The sequence below is a fragment of the Panthera pardus genome, unplaced genomic scaffold (genome assembly GCF_024362965.1).
Source record: "Panthera pardus isolate Hobbes unplaced genomic scaffold, ASM2436296v1 HiC_scaffold_7, whole genome shotgun sequence".
In the NCBI taxonomy this organism is placed as follows: domain Eukaryota; kingdom Metazoa; phylum Chordata; class Mammalia; order Carnivora; family Felidae; genus Panthera; species Panthera pardus.
The window spans coordinates 80,844,891-80,864,333 of NW_026527002.1; the positions used below are offsets into that span (position 1 = coordinate 80,844,891).

A 19,443-nucleotide genomic window follows, 5' to 3' on the forward strand; every position below is an offset into this window, starting at 1 on the left:
ATATAAAACCTTCAAAAAAGACACAATTAAAATAAAAGGCAGTCCAGGGGGCACCTGGTGGCTCGGGTCACGGGTTTTGAGATTGAGCCCCGTGTTGGGCTCTGCGCCGACACCACGGAGCCTGCTTGGGATCCTCTCCCTCTCTGTCTGCCCCTCCCCCACGCTCACTTGCTCTATCTCAAATAAACGTAAAAAAAGTTTTTAAATAAAAGGCAGTCCAGAGCCTGCAGAAGAGGTTTGCAGTCCAGATCTCAGACGGGCCCCTTGAACTCAGAGGCAACGGACATGTGCAACACAGGAAGGCCCACAGATCAGGGCAGCCTCTGGTGACAGCAGAGGAGACACCAGGCAATGCTCAGTGATGTGTGGGCAGACACAGAAGTGAGGCCCCACCCTCCCCAGCACAGCCCCGCCCCACCACAGCACAGCCCCACCCCCGTAAAGCCCCGCCCCAGCACAGCCCCACCCCACCTCAGCAGGCCTCACCCAGCCCCGCCCCCTCAGCACAGCCTCGCCCCGCCCCCCAGCCAGCCTCACCCCGCCCCACCCCTCAGCACAGCCCCACCCCCGTAAAGCCCCGCCCCCAGCACAGCCCCACACCACCTCAGCAGGCCTCACCCAGCCCCGCCCCCTCAGCACAGCCTCGCCCCGCCCCACCCCCAGCACAGCCCCGCCCCCAGCACAGCCCCACCCCACCCCAGCACAGTCCCGCCCCACCCCAGCACAGCCTCACCCCGCCCCACCCCGCAGCAAGCCCCGCCCCATCCCAGCACAACCTCACCCGGTCCCGCCCCTCAGCACAGCCCCGCCCCCAGCCACCCTCACCCCGCCCCGCCCCCCCAGCAAGCCCCTCCCCATCCCTGCACAGCCTAACACAGCCCCGCCCCACCCAGCAAGCCCCGCCCCCTCAGCACAGCCCCACCCCCAGCAAGCCCCGCCCCACCCCAGCACAGCCCGACCCCTCCAACAGCCCAGTACAGCAAGACCAAAATCAACCCCAAGTGGTGGTGGGAATGAAGAGTAAACCCAAGCTCATGGCTACAGGACCCAATAGTGGGACAGCCAGTTTCTTAGACACTTTCTTGGAAAGTTTATCAATCAACCCCCACAAGAGTGACACTATGTCAATGCAAAGATTTTATACAAATGTTCCCAGTACCTCCACCCGGCCAAAAGCTGGCAACCACAAAACCATCCATCAGGGCAGACAGAAGGACAGGCTCCCGGGACACAGACACACGGACGGCCCTCCAGCACCCCCGCCCTCTGCAGAGACAATGGGACGCTCCTTCCTGAGCACGCAAATCCGGGGAACCGCCTGAGCATCTCCACACAGGTGCCCAGGGCAGGACGGGGACTCGAGGCTTCCAACGCACACTTGGCAACGCCCTCTGTCCCCTACAGGGCCCAGCTCCACGTCTGCTCTGGACCCTTCATGCCGCCGGGTCCAGAGGCAGCGGCCCACCCAGCAGTGCTGGAGCGCCGGAGCCCCCTGGAGCCAAACATCGCCCCCACCCACCCCGTCACGTGGGCTGGCCGGACAGCTGGGCTCTGCCCCGCTGCCGAGGGCTGGCTGAAGGACTGCGTGCCCACTCGGGCCGGGCAGGAGGAGGCCGAGTGGCAGTACGGTGCCCCAGACGCGGGACGAGCAAGGAAGTCAGGGGGCCTCTCGGGTCCAGAGCAGACAGGCCTGGGAGAAACCCAGTGGCCCAGTGCGCGGGCACTGCTGCCCAGGTGGGCTGCCGGGGGTCCGCCAGCACCGCGCCCGCACAGACCCAGGGCCCCGAGGAGGCTGGTGATGACAGCAGCAGCCCGTTCCCCGGACGACACTGGCCGTCCCACAGACAGGACGCAGGGATGTGCGAGCCCCACGCTGAGCAACCCCCAGTGAGGGCAAGTCCAAGCACACCCAACGGGCACCAGCGGCAAAGGGCAGGACAAGGCCCCCTGGCCGGCCCCTCGGCTCCCCCCCCCACACACACACACAGCCCAGCCTCCACAGGGGACCACGCACCTCTGGCCTCCGGGCCCAGCCAAGCAGCTGCCGATTCCGTGGAACCCAGCGGGGTCACCAGTGCCCGCCTGCCTCCCACCCCACGGGGCCACCGTGCACTGGGGCAGACAGTGAGCAGAGCTGGGGGACCAGTCCCCTGAGGGCATCCCCCTTCTGAGCCTTACATGCTCATCACAGCTGCACAACACGGGGAGCCCCACCGGGTGCACCCCACACCCCAGAACACGGCTGGAGCAGAAGCACAGGGAGACCCCCTGGCCAGCCCCACCTCTGCCAACCGGAGCGGAAACTCAGAACCGAGGCGCTCTAAGAGCAGACCGGAGTCACCACGTTCGGGCGTCACAGGACGCTCCACTTCTGGGTCTATTCACCCTGCGGACACAGGCTGGATCTCTGCCCCTGCACCAAGCGGAGGGAGGAAGCGGGGCGGCGGTGGGGGTGGGGTGTGGATCCCGACCCACGTGTGCATGAGGCACAGGAAAGAAAGAGGGACAGCACGGGATCCTCTGAGCACCAGAGGCATCCTCCTTCCTAAGCAGCAGGGAGCCCCCACTGGACAGGGCGAGAGGAGGTGTGGGGCTGGGGGCGCCTGGCCTGGCTCTCGGCCCGGGGCCCGTGCTGAGGGCACCAAGGAGGACCCAGGGAGGGGCTGCGTTCCAGGGAGAGGCAGGGACAGCACCAAATCTCAGGGGGATGACCCTGAATACACAGGTACTCTGTACTTTCCTGTTTCTCCCGGAGAGATCGTCTCCTTGTTCTGCAGCAACAGCCCCCCCGCAAAGTGCTCTGGGGAAGAAAGGCCATGTGACCAGATCCAAGTCTGGGCGGGCAGCAGGACGTCCCCGGTGCGGAGCGAGGCCCGCCACCTGCACCCGGGCCACACCATGGAGCCTCCCACACATGCTCAGCCACCCCCCGAAACCCAGGTGTGCGGCAGGCCACGGTGCCAGGGAGGTGAGAAGGTGTGTGGACAACCATCGCAAAGCCGGGAAAGCCCGGTGCTGGGAGCCAAGGGCCCGAGGGGCCCGTAGGGAGCCCTGCCAGGGGGGCCACACTCCTGCCTCAGGGCCTGCAACAGGGACAGGGACCTGGGGGGAGGGGGAGGGGGAGAGTGCTGGAGGGGGAGGAGCCGGAGGGCGGGGCTGTGAGGAAGGTGTGCGGTTGGGTCCCCCACCGGTGAGAGCACCTCCACCCTGAGCCGAATGCACCGGCCCCCCTCCCCCCACAGGGGGAAGGGGAGACCCAGGAGGCAGAGGGGAGCCCGAGGGACCGCGCAGGGCTCAGTCTGGGGCCAGGGCCAGGGCCAGAGCAGGGCCGCAAGCGGGCTCAGGGTCAGCAGGGCCAGGGAGGAGGGGGCCTCGAGCTCGGGGTGCGGGGCAGCAGTCCGGTCTTGGAGGAGGGAGGCAAGCGTTGGGCTCCGTCCGGGAAGAACACGGGAACCAAGGAACGGAGGCACAGGTTCTGGGCACCTCGAGCTCTCCCGCTGCCCACGGCAGGCCACGGAGGTGTCCACGCCTGCCATTACAGAGCAGGAGGCCCTCAGCCTCGGGATCCCACTGCTTCGTGGCCCCCGGCCAGCACCAGGTGCCACTGAGGACACCGCAGGCAGCGGCACCCAGACCACCGCCTTGCCCGCCACCGGCGGAGACGACGTCCCCAAATGCGGGGCTGGCGGGGGAGAAGCGAGGCAACGCCTGTCCTGTCTGCTGCACAAACACGTGTCTGCTTCTGTTTTGTTTCTGACGTTCTTTGTGTATTTTCTGGCCCCGTTTCAAAGCCGAACACCAGGTACGGACTCAGAAACGGTCCTCAGGACCTAACACCGGCACTCCCGATGACCAAGGAGTCACGCACAGATGACCTGCACGCCCCCCACACCTCCCTTGTACCTGCCGTCCCCTCCCCCTCCCCACCGGCCTTCCTCCGCCTCTGGCCCCAAGGCTGCTGCCGCTGCAAAGCCCCCCTGCTGTGCGTGACCCTGCACCTGTCTGGGACCCACCCACTGGGCTCTCTGACGCCCCGCTGGACCTCCACGGGTCCCCCGACCCCCTGTGCCCGACAGGAACCTTCGAGAAGCGACCCCCACAGGGCAGCACGCCCCAGAGAGCTCAAGGTGCCCACCCCCCCCCACCCCCGCCGCATCCCGATGCCGCGGGGCCGGCTCTGGACGTCAGGCCAAACCCCAGCTCTACCACCCAGGCCTTAAAACCAGAGAGTCGGCGGGAGCGCTTTACTCTACGCACAGGCTAAGAGCCCTGGACGGGACAGGAGAGCAAGAGAGGGACACGCCGAGGCACAGAGGGTGACGTGGGGTGAGCGCTCGAAACCCGCGTGTTTCGGGTGTGTGCGCGTACACGGGACAGCAACAGGAAACGCGTTTCCTCCTGGGGGCCGGGGTCCAGAGGCAGGAGGCGGAGTCCTCGGGGGAAGACCGTGTCTCGACACGACCGTGTCGTGTGCCCGGCTCCCCGCTCTGCAGCCGCGAGGGTCAGGGCTGAGGTGGATTCACCTGCCGCGCCCGGACATTCAGAAGGCTGTCCCCGCGCGGGCAGGCGAGTGCGCGAGTCCGGGGGCGGGAGTCACCGGAGGTGGTGCAAGTGGGGAAGAGGAGAGGGGAGGAGAGCGTGGCGGGAGGACCGAGGCCTGGCCACGAGCAGGCCACCGCGGGCCTGCGCCTCCAGCCGGCCGGACGGCCGGGGCAAGGCACTCACCTCTGAGCGGCTCCAGGCCGAGGCCCTCCGAGGCGGGGGCCTGGCAGGAGAAGGTCTCGGCCACCACCTGCTCCACAGGCGTGAGGGCCGAGGCCTGGAGCCGGCCGGGGCCGTGGGCCACGTGGCGGAGGTCGCCCAGCTTGCGCCGCACGACAGCGCGCAGGTCCCTCCACTTGTGCTTGAGGTCCACGACGTCCCGGCGGCAGTAGCCCAGGGCGTTCACGGCCTGCAGGATGCGGCTCCACACGCGGTACCTGCGGGTGGGCTCGGCCTTCAGCAGCCCCGTGCCGAACAGCAGCTGGTGGTGCTTGCTGACCTTGGACACCAGGACCTCTGTCTCCTGCGGGCAGAAGTTGGGTTTCCTCTTCTTGGCCCGTGTGGCGCCGGGCCCCGCCAGCCGGCCGTGGGCCCCGCCGGCAGAGTCCTTCCTCGGGCTCGCGGCAGGCGGTGAGCCGGGCTCTGGTGTCCCACTGCCTTCGGGGGCGACCCCTGGCCCTGGAACGGCACCAAAAGGCGGGTGTGTAAGGCCCTGGGCCGGCGGGGTGGCCCCCAGGGCGCCTCCTCTCCGGCTTCGGCTTCAGGACACTGCCGGCCCCTCCCTGTGGGTGTCCACAGGTCCGACTGGGCTCCGCGGGCAAGGCGCTTCACTTCCGGGCTGCGGGGCATGTCTCCAGAAAGGGCCACCTCTGGCAGCCGTCATCGGGAGCCAAGGAACCAGACAGGCAGGAGCATTCCTAGGTCATCCCTCCCCAGGGGACAGCCTGGCCATGGACGCGCCTGGCGGCCCTGGCTGAGAGGCCCCGCCCCGCCCCTCCGAGCCCCCGCAGCCTGCGGTCTTCAACACACAGGGGTCCGGGGCTGGCCGTGCAAGCAGCAGGTCCTGGGGCCTCTGCCCAGCTGGGAGATTTGTCCCCAGCCGGCACATGCCTGCCGGGGGTGCAGGGGGCCATCTGTAAGGGCAGAGGAGGCAGCTCCCCCATCAGACCACAGGTTTCCCAGACGTGAGGAGAAAGCCCCCGAGGGGAGAGGGATGTCTGAGCCCCACGGAGCACGCAGAGAGCAGCCCCCCCGCCCCGGCCTGTCTCCCTCCAGGTCCCCGTCAATCAGAAGGCGACCTCTACAGAGGCCCACAGCCCCTGCCCTCACTATAGCGCACGCCAGGGACCCCGACTCTCCCTCACCAGCGCCCCCTGCGGGGAGAATCCCGGCTCCGGAGTGAAGGGGCCGAGTGAACCAGTCCCATAGGTCTGAGCCTCATCCCTGGAGCCCACGGGGCCCCAACCAGCACAAGTCCTCATGCCGCACCCCTCTGTCACCAGTCCAGCCCGGCTACACCATCTGCCGTCCCTGGAGAAGGGAAAGGCTAGCGGGGGTGAGGTACAGACCAACCAGAATCCCGGCCAGCCTCGGGCCGCCTCGCCCAGCTCCCGCCTGCTGACCCTCCCTCCTCGGCGCTGGGCGTCTCTGGGCGGCCTTCCCCGGAACCCTCCCGGACCCAGCACCCGAGCGGAAGTACCTCGCTTCCTGGCCCTCGGGCCTCTGGGCGTGCCCGCCGACCCCAGATCACCTTCCCCATCCTTGCCCACACAGGGGTCCTGCGGGCTGCTCTCTGGCGACGGGCAGGGGAAATGGCGTATTCCATACTCGGTCCAACATTTAGCGCACTCTACAGACAGCAAGGGACAGTCACAGTTACACCCAGCCCGTCCACAGAGCAGCTCGGGTGCTGCTGGCAGAGCAAGGCCCCCACACAGGACAGCAGGTGCCCTGAGCCCTCCAAGCACCCTCGCCAAGAAGCTCCATTCAGTCCCACCTCCTCCAAGGAGCCCTCCCAGACTGCCAAACCCTCTGCCGGAGGCCAGCTCCGAGTTCAATACTTTAAGTGCTCCAGATCTTTCTTTGAACCACAATTACTCCAAAAGGTGACCCCAAACAAGGACGAAATCGCCTAGAGCAGGGCCTTCAGGCACGGCCCACAGACCAGGCCAGGCCTTCAGCGGGTGTTACCTGTCACCCGTCTGCAACAAATGATGTACGTAAACGGGGAGCAAGGCCTTAGGGATGTTTATGGCAGTTCAAAATCACCACAGCAACCAGGCACGGGGGCATTCTGTTGTAAGAACGTTGTTCCGTGGCTTCTGGGCAGTGAAGATAAATGTAAAACCCGCCCTCCTGCCTCTCGGCTGCACAGCTGAGGGGCAGTTGCTCCGGGCACCTGGGCGGCCTCCTCCTGCTCCCTGGACCCCAACAGGCTCCCATCATGGGGTTGGTCCCCCAGGGGAGACACTTGGTAATTTTCATGTATTCAAAAACACTTCCTGGACACATTTTCCCGTAACGTGTCAACCAAAGACACGCCTTATAAAAACACCTTTACGTCTCTGAGAGATGTGCCCTTCAATCCATGGCACCTTGAGTCGATGAGGGGGTGCGTGCAGCCTGGGGCCACACAAACCAGAGCCCGGGGCTGTCTGTGTGACCCTGTTCTCTCTGGAGCTCTCTCTGCAAAGGCAGTTTTCAGGGAGCGAGCTCTAGAAGGTGTCGGCTGACCTGACCACACTGACAGCTGCTCTGAAACCCAGGGACACGGCCTGTCCCAGGCCATTCCCAGCTCAGAGCTCCTGAAGGGGCAACTCCTTCCCGGAAAAGGCCTGAGACTTGCATCTCCCCAGAGGAGATAGCAAAGGACACCGCTCTGCAGGGGGTGGGGGGGTAGGGACACGGCGGCCCAGTGTGACAGGAACAGAAGGGCTGCACCAAGCAATCCCCCTAGGACCCCACCCGGGGTGGGAGAGGTCTCCAGGCAGCAAGAACCCAAAGCACACAGGCAGCCCCCGGGGCCCCCGGCCAGACTCGGGGAGGAGGGCACCCCTCGGGAGGAGCCTCCACCCTTCCGGGAAGGTGGCCCCCGTGCCTGTGCCATCAGGGGAAGGACGCGGGACGGCAGGACGGCAGCAGGCTTACTCGAGGGTGGAGGTTCCCCGGCCACGGAGAACTGCAACAAGCAGGTCTCCGAGTCAGACCGAGAGAACTCTCCTCCGTGTGTGGGGAGGCAGGCGCGGCCCCGGATGGTCACGGCACGTGAGAGAGAGGCGGGGGCCGAGGGCCGACACGGAGGCATCTGCGGGTCTGAGCACGAGCCTCCAGGCCAGGGCCCGTCTCCCGCAGCCCCTCTTCCTGAAGGGCTTCGTGGGGAGCCTGCGGGGCGGGTCCTCTCCCCAGACACCTGCCAGGCGCCCCTGCAGGCGCGCATTCCCCGGGTAACAGCGTCCAGGTACCTGGCAACTGGGGTCACCCTCTGCTTCGGGCCCCCCAGAGCTCCCCCCGTGGGGGCAGGGAGACTGGAGGCCCAGCTGGCGCCCGCATCGCCACCCGATGACCTCGCCACGCTGGCATCTGGCCACGGCAAGCCCGGGCCCTGCCCACCTCCTCCTGCTCAGTCCACACGGTCCCCAGACGCCTGTGGAGGGGCCCGCATGGCCTGCCCTCCGGAATCACATGACCCTTGAACTTTGAGGGGGTCCGGAGACAACTATTGTTTCTGACTATTAGAACACACACGGTTGCGAGAAGTTCGAACGCAGACAGTTACAAGAAAACGATACAGATCGTCTGTGATGACGGCATCTGGAGACGAACACTGTTACCGCGGGGGCAGGGGTCGCGCACAAGTAGAACACTCCGGGCACGGCTCCGCGTCCTCCAGTCAGCACACCCGTCACCACGTCTGGACGTGTGCAGAGGCCGCCCAGCCACCTTCAACTGACGCTGACACCGCCATCGCAGCCCGACCCAGGCTGCGCCTCGCCCCGCCGGCTCGCTCAGCGAATCCTCTGTCGGCCACCGCCGCACCCGGCACCCCTGCCCACAGGTCGGTGACTTCCCAGCCGTCCAGGAGGCGGCGGCACCGGGCCAGGAGAGGGCAGGTTGCGGGGTCCGGGAACCGCCCGTGCCCTCCCCTCCGGAGCGAGCCGGCACGCGGTCACCTCCAAGTCCGTCTCTCTGGGCACGGTGAGGCCCGGGCCTCCCGTCCGCAGTGAGCTCGCGAGTTGGCCCGCTTGCGTGAGGACTGTCGGGTTTCCCTTCGATTTGTGTGAGTTCTTCACGTGTTAGCAGTCGGCCAGTCAACTTCCTGCTGTGACTCCTCCACGAAGAGGTCACCCTAAGCTCTGCATGACTCCCTCCAGGGTCGCATGCACCCCAGGGCTCGGTGCACAGCGGGTCCCGGGTGACGGCAGCCGCTCCCGCACACGGGGGTCTCCGCCGGGCCCCACCGCCCAGGCCCCTGCCCGGACCCTTTTCAGGGCGCCCCGCAGAGGACACAGTATAAGCAGCCGGGTCCCGACAACTGTCAACAAATCAGGACAATATAGATCCTCTTCTGGCAAAAATGCAATTAAGTAGAATCATTTTTTAAAGATAGCCAGAAAAAAACCACATATATTTGGAAACGATGAACCACAGTTTGAAATAAATCCCGAGTCAAAGAAGAAATCATAACGGAAATGAGAAAATACACCCGAAGTCTAACTTAAGAATACTATATACTTTTAAATGTCTGACGCTCAACGAAAGCAGTGATTATTTGGACATTTATAATCTAAAGTGGTTTTATTACAAAAGAATAAAAACTGAACACGAATGAGGTAAACATCCTCCTCAGGAGTCAGAAAAATCAAACAGCTCCAGCTTCAAGAAAAAAGGGAGAAAACAATAAAAATGTGAGCAGAGATCAATCACGTACAGACGCATGCACCGGAAGGTGTCAGGAAAGTCAGGAGTCAGTTCGTCAGAGAGACTTACAAAACTGCCAAGCCTCAGTCAACACGATCGTAAAAGAAGAAAATAAGGAAGGTACAAATAAACTCTATCAGGAATAAAAAAAAGAGTGCGATCCAGACACCGTGGCTGTTAGTAACACAGCAGCCACCGCAAGAGTGGGCGCTCCCAGCCTCTGGGATTTGCCGCGGTCCGTGGGAGGTCACGCACGTCCAGGCGGTGGGGCAGGGGCAGCGTAGGGCAGGCGGCCCCCGGCCAGGCCCTCAGCGACGCCACAGGGCTGCCTCGTCAGCAACCAGCGGCTACTGTCTACATTTCACTTCCATAGATTCGAACGTTTACATGAAGCAGACGGAGGTCTCACTTTGATTTAACCAAAATGACCCAAGAGGAAATAGAGAGCCTGGGTAGTTTTTACAACTGGAGACATGAAGTGCTAATCTAAAAAGCATTCCCCAAAGGGAACACTACGCCCGGATGCTTTTACAGCAAAATCCAGAAACACTTAAGGAACACGGAGTCCTGTCCCTCCAGAGACTCACACAGGAGACAAACACCCTGTCGCTCAGCATCACAGAGGCTCTGAGCGGCTCAGGAAGGCAGAAGAAGGGCGAACGCACTGGGGAAGAAGAGAAAAAAGTCACTATTTACGAATGACACCATCCAGACAGAATGAGTACGGTCAATAGGAGTTTGGCAAAACGGCAGCATATAAAGTTGGGGGCAAAAATCAATTATGCTCCGCAGGAAAAACGGGGTTTCTTCAAGAAATAAACTTCAAGGAAAAAAGGGCCAAAACGATGGAGAAGCTCGAGCTTCCGAGAGACGTAGGAGGCCTGTCAGCACACGGGTCTTCCCAGGGTCCCGCTTCCCAGCTCGAGGCCACCGAGCTGTGATTGACAGCGGGGCACATCCGGCCAGGCCCTCTGGGGGCGCTCAGAGGCACGTGGACACGTCAACAGAGGGTGCGTGCTATGTCTGGGACTCTCCACAGAATGACGCAGGGGCAGGCCAAGGGCACAAGGAGCTGGACGGGCCACGAGTAGACACCTGACGAGGTGGAGCGGGCAGCCCCGGGGCTCGCTACGTTATGGTGTCTACTCCTTGTTTTTCTTTTTTTGAGAGAGAGGGGGCATGAGTGCACACACGAGCAGGGGGACGGGTGGCAGACGGAGGGAGAGGGAGAGGGAGAGGGAGAGGGAGAGGGAGAGGGAGAGGGAGAGGGAGAGGGAGAGGGAATCCCAAGCAGGTGCTGTGCTGTCAGCACGGAGCCCGACACGGGGCTTGATCCCATGACCCTGAGATCATGACCTGATCCGGAATCAAGAGTCAGACGTTTAACCAAGTGAGTCACCCGGGCGCTGCAATGTCCACTTTTCTGTTTGAAACCGTCCACATCTTGAAAGTTTAAAAAGTAAATAAAACGTCAAGACTGCTTTTTTAAAAAACCAGTTACTATGTATGTGAACCAGCAACAAAGATTTAAAACACGTAATATTCAGAACGGTGCCGCTTACGACAGCATCGACAAACACGTTTTCTTCATGAAAGCAAAGCTAACGAAAGGTATGTAAGATTTTTACGGTAAAAGTTCTAAGACTTTACTGAACGATACGGAAGAAGATCTGAGGAAGAGAAAGGTGCGTTCACGGACCGGAAGCCCACGGCGATGACGGGGCCAGGACTCACCTGTACCAGGTGAGTGCAGCAGGTGCACGGCAGCTCCCGCCAATGCTCCAGGCCCGAGGGGCGGGAGTCTGAAGTTCATGTTCAAGAACGAAGGGCCAGAAACACCCAAGCCATGTCTGAGAAAAACAAGTAGGGCAACTTACGTAAAAAATACCAAAACCCGTAACTCTGAAAACTAAGGCGGGATTTGGGGCAGGAAGAGAAAAACTGACCAAGAGGGCCCACGTGGAAGCTGTCCCAGAACTCTGGCTCTGCGGGCCTGCAGGATGGGACGGCATCTTCGGAGACTAGCCCCAGGACTAGAGAAACAGCATCACGGCCCCACCCCCGCACACACCTCTCGCGGTAAACAGAAGTCCAGGTGAGTGAAAGACTGACCCCGGAAAACCAAATCTCGTCGTAGGAAAGGAAACAAGCCGGTACCAGCTCGTGCCAGGATTTGTCACACTGAACCAAAGTGCAAAGGTGACAGAAACCACAAGCACGCTCAGGCGCTCCAACAGCCCGCACCTGCCCAGCAGGCACCACAGAGGGAAGCAGGCCCCCGCCGGGCAAAGATGCGGAGGGCCAGCTGACGACGGGTCCGTCCAGGATGCAGAAGGGACCCTTACAAATCAGCAGAACACGGCAAACTTGAGAGGAGAATTAACGGGAAGAGTTCTCAGCTGGAGAAGAAATGGACCCGTCCCATCAGTCACCAGAGAAATGGAAAGCGAAGCCAGAAGAGACCGTTCCCCACCCACAGACCGCGAACGGTCACCGCCCGCCACCGGCTGCCACGCGGCATGACGGGGACAGGCGCCAAGGGCACCGGGGTGGCGCCAGCACAGCTGACCAGGACGGGGCACCAGGGGCACCGGAGCGGGACCAGCACGCGCCTCAGGTGCGCGGCAGCCCAGACAGAGCCAACGGGTCCCCTGCACCTGCCGGGCAACGGCGCCCCAAACAGACGCCCACGCTGGTCCTCGCACGTGGACCCGTGCAGATGCCACGCAGCCACAGAGCAGGAAGACTCAAGGGGACAGCGACATTCCACATCAGGGATTCAGAAGCAAAGCCAGCAAACGGCAGAATAATAAATTGTACGGAACAAAGTTCCGAGACGTGCGAAGGCAGCAGGGGGCCCTGTGGGGACGGACAGACACACACACACACACACACACACACACACACACACACACACACGTAGGCAAAACTAGGAAGAAGACAAAGAAGCCAGAACCACGCTGTTCAGAGTGAGGCGGTGCTGGGACAGGGCAAGGGGACTTGGGAGTCCTAGAAGGGGGTCCCCGCTCTGCCCTGCACCAGCTGCATGGAGCCCCGAGCCCGCCTGGCCTCAGTTTCCTCCCCTGTGTGTTGCGAAAATTACACCCCTGCACCACACTGTCATTAGGAAGACCAGTCTAGGCCATCCATCCACTCAGCTGTTGGCCAGGTACCCCAGGCACCCCCAGACCAGCTCGGGGCACCTGCTGAGTGCCAGCCTGAGGCCAGAATGGCCTCAGACACCAGGTCCGTCCCCACGGCGGGCCGCCTCTCCCAGTGAAGCCTCTCCTGGTGCTGACCCAGTCCAGCACCAACCACCCCGCCCCAGCCCCTGGCCACAGGCAGCACTGTTCCCACAGCCCACCTACCCCTGCCACCACCGCGACACAGCAGAGACCCGCCCACTGCCACCCCTGCCACCCTTCCAACGCCACGAGCCACTGTCATTACCTAGGGGCTGATAGCCTTGTCTGGAGGGTCCCCCGAAAGGGCTGTGGCTCCCCAGGCCACCACTGCCAGCGATGGATCCATAGGACATCTTTTTACAGAGAGCAGGGCCACTGCCTTCCCACAGAGCTGGAGGAGACAAAAAGCAGGAAGGGAGAGGAGTTAGTGCTCCAGACCCAGGGTCACTCGGGCCCCTGCCCGCCCAGCCCACCGGCCTGGCTTCACGTCGTCCCCACCCCTGCATCTCAGCCCAACTGAGCCCCTTCAGGTGCCCACCTGTCCCACTGTCCTCACGTGAGGACAGACACCGGGAATCACCTCTCCCCTGAGCAAGCCCACCCCTGCCGAGCTGAGAACCCACGGGGCTTGTGAACCCGCCAAGCCTCTGGCTCCAGCTCAGTTCTTCTGAGCCTCGCAAGTCGGCGGGAGGGCTGGGGACAGGCTGCCTGGGCCGGACCCACCTCAACACGTGGTACCGATGCAGCTCGGACGGGACACTGACCCTCTGTGGGCTCAGCGACCCCATCTGTAAGATCAGGGGGACGCGAGGCCCTGCCTCCCAGGCGCACAGAGAGCAGGAAGTGACACCCACGGTCCCGGCACTCTCGGAACACGACCGCCTGTATCGCCGCCTGAACACGACACCGGCCGTCCCGGCCGCGGGCACTCGGCCTCCTGCCCGCCCCACCTGCTTCTCCGGTGAACCACAGCTCCAGGGCGGCGGAAGGGACATCTCTAGACATGAACTGCCCCCCGGGACCCTCCAGGGTCATCAGCTTCCCGGGTGGCCGCACACGTGCCGTGTGCACAGAGACCCGTCCGGCGAGCGGCTGATCGGCCACGTCACGCTCCCAGCAGGCCGGGCTGGGCTCCCAGCACATCGCAGCCACTACTCCACTGCCCTGGACAAAAGCCCACGTGAGAGTGCGAGAGGGCAGGACTGTGACCTGCGAGCTCGGGGCCGGTGGGGGCCCACGGAGCGGGCTGCCCGAGCCGTCTGCCAGCCAGGGCCCCTCCACGGCCAGGAACTCCGGAGCACCCCAAAGAGCTCTGGTTTACGGGCGGGACGTCCACTGGTGCTTACTGGGTTACAAATTAAAACAAGGTTGTAAAACTATATTCAGTAACTCATCTTAGAATAACAGTAAATCCATCAGCTGTTAAATAAGCGACACAACTTTAGGACACACAACTGCATGTGCCCGGACAGAACAGCTCAGCAAGAAGACGGGCCGGCCGGCTCCCGGTAAATCCGCAGGCGGGCTCGACGGACGCGCTGGTTCTCACAGCTGCTTCCGGCTGCGACGTGACGGTGGTTGGAGCGGATGACGAAATCTGGCCCCAACAGGGCAGCCGTCGGGGGGGCCCCGGGGGCCCCACACCTGCTCCAAGGAGCGCGGGCCTCACATCCCGGACGCCTGCCGAGGTCACCGCTGGACTTGGCTTCCCGGATGCCCCACGAGGGGAGACGGGCCGTGCAGGGAGAGCGGGAGGAGCCAGCAGCAAGAGAGGACGCAGGGGTGACCGCCGGCCTGGAGGGGAGGTCTCGGCGCGGCAAGCCGGGCACCCGCACGCTTGCCAGCCCCTGACGGGAGCACGTCGGACGTGGAAGACGGAGCCCAGGACACACGGGGACACAACCCGGAGCGAGCGGCACCGGGAAGAGCCGTGTAACGTGGCGGGGAAACGGCCGGGGCTGGCGCCCAGAGCAGCGGGCACACTCACGCTTCCCTGCGCGGCTCCACGGGCTTGCACGCCGTCCTCACGAGCAGCTGCGAGGACACCCCACCACTGCTCACACCGCAGACGGGGACACTGAGGCACAGAGGGGTAAGCGCCCAAGGCCACACGGCCGGCAGAGAAGGGTTTCGGACCTCACGGGGCGACCCCAGTGCCCACGACCTCCCCAGGTGGCCTCCTTGGGGGCAAATCCAGGTCACCCAGCCCCTCGCCATCCCTGGAGACAGGAGGCACTGCCCCCAAAGCCCCACAGGACGCTGTCCGGGGCGCCCAGGGCACACCAAGGTACTGGGGACACCACGGCACCCAAGTGCTGTGCTTGGTGCAAAGGTGGGAGACGTCTGCCCCAGGAAGCAGAACAGAGACAGAACAGGCCCAGAGGCCAGGATGGGCCTCCTCCCTCCGAGGGACAGGAATCGTGGGGACAGAGGAAACCAAGGGAAGGGGATGAGCAACTCAGAAACTCAAGGCGACGGCCCTCATGAGCCATGAGGACAGAACCTAAAACCACGGCGGCCCCGTGAGGGCACAGAAGACACTTTCTGACACGGTGCAGGCCCTTCCCTGCCCTTCTTGGGAGAGGACAAGAGTCCACACTCCCCCTAGGACGGAGAACCCAGGAAAACAGGCACGACCGCCTGCGGCACGAGCCAAGAGGCCTGGGGCCCAAGCTGTGCCAGGGCCAGGGAGGCGACTGGCTGACAGAGCGGCAGAAGGTTCCAGACACACATCCTCGGGAGGGTGCAATCACGGCCGCGGCGTCTGGACCTAACCGAGCCCCAGGGAAACACGGTGAAGGGGAAACGAGGACGATCCCAGTAATGACGAGGCTCAGCCCTCAGCGGCTGCAGTTAGGAACGGCCTCATCCACCTGCCAATAGGATGCAGCACAGAGCCGTGCTGGAGGAGGGCAAGTGTGTGTGCGAGTGTGTGTGCACGCGCAGGTACGAGTGTGTGGGTGTGCTCGAGCGTGTGTGCACAGGTGTATGTGCTCGAGCGTGTGCATGTGTGTGTACGTGTATGCTCAACCAAGCATGCGTGTGCTCAAGCATATGCGCGTGTGTGTGTGCATGTGTGTGCTTGGGCGTGTCTGCACATGTGTGTGCGTGTGCTCGAGTGTGTGTGCACAAGTGTGTGTATGCATGTATGCATGCATGTGCTCGAGCGTGTTGCACGGGTGTGTGTGCTCGTGTGCATGTGTGTGCACAGGTGTGTGAGTGCATGTGTGTGCTCAGTGTGCATGCGTGTGAGTTCAAGCACACGTGTGAAAGGACACTTCAGTCGTCATCTTGCAAGACAGTGGATAGTGTCTAACTGCTGGAAACGACGGAGAAGTAGTGAACAAGCATGTTATTCAGAGAAAAGTTACCCAAAGATCTAGAAGATCAAAAGTAGCAGACGCTGGGAAGAAGAAACTGGAACCCCTGTTTTTCTCAAATAACCACTGTAGGGCTCATTTTTTCTCCACACTCTGTATGTGTATAATCCTGAAACATTAAAGCTTCATTTTTAAGATTCCACTGAGATCATCACGCAGAAAGAGGAGTCTGGAAACAGAGCGGCGGGCTGCGGGGGAGTCTGCCTTAAGCAGACGACCCAGGCAGAGACCCACACTCTCTTCAGATGCCTGGAGGGTGGCCCCAGAGTCACCATGTTGTCCTGGGGGGCTACGAGGACCCCAGGCAGGCACAGGGCACTGGGCACCGTGTCCGGTGTGAACAGGGTGGGCCCCGGCACAGCCTTGGGGTCGTGAGCATCTGTCGGGAGTCGGCGGGAATGTCCCCTGGGACAGGAAGCTGTGGGGACCGGGGGCCATGGCTAGAGCCCCGGACTGGGCGGGCTTGGCAGCTCCCCAGAGGAAGCAGCTCAAGCGGGGTCCAAACGGGCTCAGGAAGGACTGGCCGACTGGGTCGGAAGGGAGGGGCGGCCCGCACACAGGGGAGCCCGGGGCCTGCCAGAGGAGGTGACAGAGACTGGTGGGGGGGGCAACACCAGGGACTCCCAGCCCAAGCCCACAATGTGCCCAGCACAGGGAGGGCAGCAGAAAGGGACAGAGGGGCTGAGCCCACAGCACCACTGAGGGGCAAACGGAGGCCACGGGGGCCACCCTCGGCTGCATCCGGGCAAGCAAAGGACAATGAGCAGCCCACCTGCAGAGGCAGGGAAGGGAAAAGACCCCCAGCCTGCCGCCTCGTCTGGCCCGCAACCTCCTCTCGCCAGGTACCGCCCGCAACATGTGACACCAGTGTCTGCTCGGCAGACGGGGGGTGAGGCTGCCCCACTGCCAGGGCCACAAAGAGGCGCCCCAGCCTGAGGACCAGAAACACCAAACACCAGTACCTGTCCTGGGCCCACTGCTCCAGCCCCTGGGGGACCCAGAACCCAGCAGGGCCCCCCCCCCACATCGCTGGGAGACAGCGAGGGGCCGTGGGCACACACTCAGGTCCCCCAGGCGCCCTGTGCCCGGGCTGCGCCATCAGCTTCCTCCACACCGCTCCCACTCAGCCGCCCGCAGCCAGTTCGCGCCCCGACCCTCAACGGGCGAGGGCAGGCGGCAGGCGGCGGTGGAGTCAGACGGGGAGGGGGAGCAGCTGGACAAAGGCCGGGGCGGCCACTGGGGGCCCAGGCGGGCGGAAGCGGCAGCAAGGCCCACGGGAGGGCCGGGGGGGCGGGGGGGGGGGGGGATGCTGTTGGGCCGCAGTACCCAGGAAGGGCCCTGGACCGCCTCGGAGCTGCCGGAGGCCACGGGAACACTGCCTGCTCCCGAGCAGGCCTCCCATCGAGCGGCTTCCTCGAGCCGCCGGCTCCTCGGACCCTGCGCCCCCAGGGCTGGCGCCAGGCTCGTTGCCAGCAGCCTGAGGGAGCCATCTGTCCTTGTAGTGCCCAGATCCTGCTTTTGGGGCAGCAAAGGAAGCAGGGGGTGCCAGGGAACGCCCCAGCAACACAGCCCCACCCCCAGGACAAAGCCCCTAGGCCCCAGAGGAGAGAACAGATGGACAGCAGGACGCCCCCGGACCCTGGTCGGGAGAGAGCAGCGGACACAGCTCCAGGCTGGAGTCCAACGGCCTGGCCTCCAGGGCCGGTGCCAGGGCCAGGACAGGGCCGGCTCTGCCCCGGACGGGCTCCCGAGCAGGACATGACCTCTGCCTGCAGCTTCCTTCCATCGGCCTGGGGCTGTCAGAGGCAGGGGAGTCCCGAGACCCCGGCTGACCTTGCTGGCAGCAGAGAAAGGACAGTATTTTCTAGACTGGGGTAGCCCTCAAGCTGGAGGGGACCCCAAGGATGGAGAGCAGGCGTCTGTTTTCTCAAGTGTAAAATGGGCAGCTGTCCAGCCCTCAGTGAACTAAGCAAGGAGTGAGTTCATCTTTGGGTCTCATTCCCTGGACCGCTGACCTGCGCTGTGATGGGGACACAGCAAACTCAGCATCACACAGTCCCCCCCTGCCCGTGGGCCTCAAGCTCCAGCTGGGCACAGACAAGAAAGGAGGCAGGAGACCGATGCACCATCATGGGGACCCTGCCTCGGTCCCACCCAGACTTCGCCCTGCTGACGGCCCTGGGGACCTGGCCCTCAGGCCTGGGCTCTGGCCTGGGGCGCTGTCCTTCACCTGAGTCCTCGCCCGTCTCTACCCTGCTGCCCCTCTCTTGCCCTTCTTCCCCACCCCTGCACAACCACACCCCTGGTTAATCTGCCTTTCCAGGCAACACTGCACCCGCCCGCCCCTCTGAGACCCAAGTGGGTGTCGGGCCGCAGTGGCACCGGGACCCCCCTGCCCCTCCCTGGACTCATGGCGAGCCCTTCTCTGGGCACAGTGCCGGGCTGAGGGACAGGACCCAAGCCATGACGCAAAACGTGTCCAACACAGAGAGCGGCAAACGGGCACCGGCTCCCTTCAGTGCCTGCCGTGTGAGGGGTCAGCAGGGAGGCGGGGAGGCTTCCTGGAGGAGGCAAGGCCGGGTAGAAGAAGAGCATGGTACCAGGCGGTGCAGAAGGAAAGCTGGCCGGGGCCTCCCCCCACTGCCCGGACCGTCCCGCTGCGAACCACCTTCCGCTCACCCGGCCGCACGCCTGGCACGACCGAGGAGGCCCGCTGGGAGGGGACCCGAAGCCAGCGCTGCCCCGCGCACGGCTCCGCCCGGGGCCCAGCCGCCGACCCCGGCCACGCCGCTCCGGGGAGGCAGGAGCCCCAGAGCTGCGTTGCTCAGAGACCGCAGCGCGGCCCCCGGGGAGGGCAAGGCTGGAGGCTGTGATGCCCAGTCCCGCCCACGCTGCTCCAGGCAGAGGCCGGGCAGCCCCGGCTTGCCGATCGCGGCAGGCGGACACCACGAGTCAGCCCAGGGGAGCAGCGTCAGGCTGGGCCGCTACCCTCTGCGCCCGCGCTTCCCTCGACGGACTGCTGCCCGTGGGCCCCCCAAAATGCCTGTCTCACCAACGTGCCCTCACGGGTGCTGCGGAAGCCAAGCCGGCCTGGAGACCCTGGGCGAAGGCCACGACGTCACAAGACCCGGCTACCCAGCACGCTCGCCGATCCGGGCACACCCAGCACCAAGACAGGAGTGTCACGCAGGCAACGTCCGGGGCGCGTCTGGAGTCACAGGCAGCCTTGCGTGAGGACGGACGTCTACCATGCATCCGTGGCAGGGGTGGGGTCACCTGTGCCGAGTACTCCCTGATCCAACCCAAACCCCAATTTTTAAGATGACAACACTGAACGCACAAAGAGAAAGTGACTTACTCCAAACCACAGAGACAGGCAGGACCTGGGAGCCGGCCGCCGGCCCTCGGCACCCTCCCCC

The 19,443-nt window shown here is 63.8% G+C and overlaps 1 protein-coding gene across 15 annotated transcripts in view; it reads right to left on the reverse strand.

Annotated features, from left to right (window-relative positions):
- The window catches only part of TSNARE1 (t-SNARE domain containing 1), a 150,509-nt gene that overhangs the window by 100,970 nt on the left and 30,096 nt on the right, over window positions 1-19,443 (reverse strand). For 12 of the 15 annotated variants that reach the window (XR_008419971.1, XM_053896408.1, XM_053896404.1 and 9 more), the window contains 3 exons: window positions 12,910-13,035; window positions 6,242-6,391; window positions 4,726-5,220 (listed from right to left, as the gene is read on the reverse strand). Coding sequence is in view for 14 of the 15 variants with exons in the window: in XM_053896408.1 (XP_053752383.1) it covers window positions 4,726-5,220; window positions 6,242-6,391; window positions 12,910-13,035 (771 nt within the window). In the remaining variant the exon portion in view is untranslated. Of the gene's footprint in view, window positions 1-4,725; window positions 5,221-6,241; window positions 6,392-11,193; window positions 11,310-12,909; window positions 13,036-19,443 lie in introns of those variants that run through there. The other 3 variants (XM_053896405.1, XM_053896399.1, XM_053896409.1) reach the window with 3 other exon arrangements.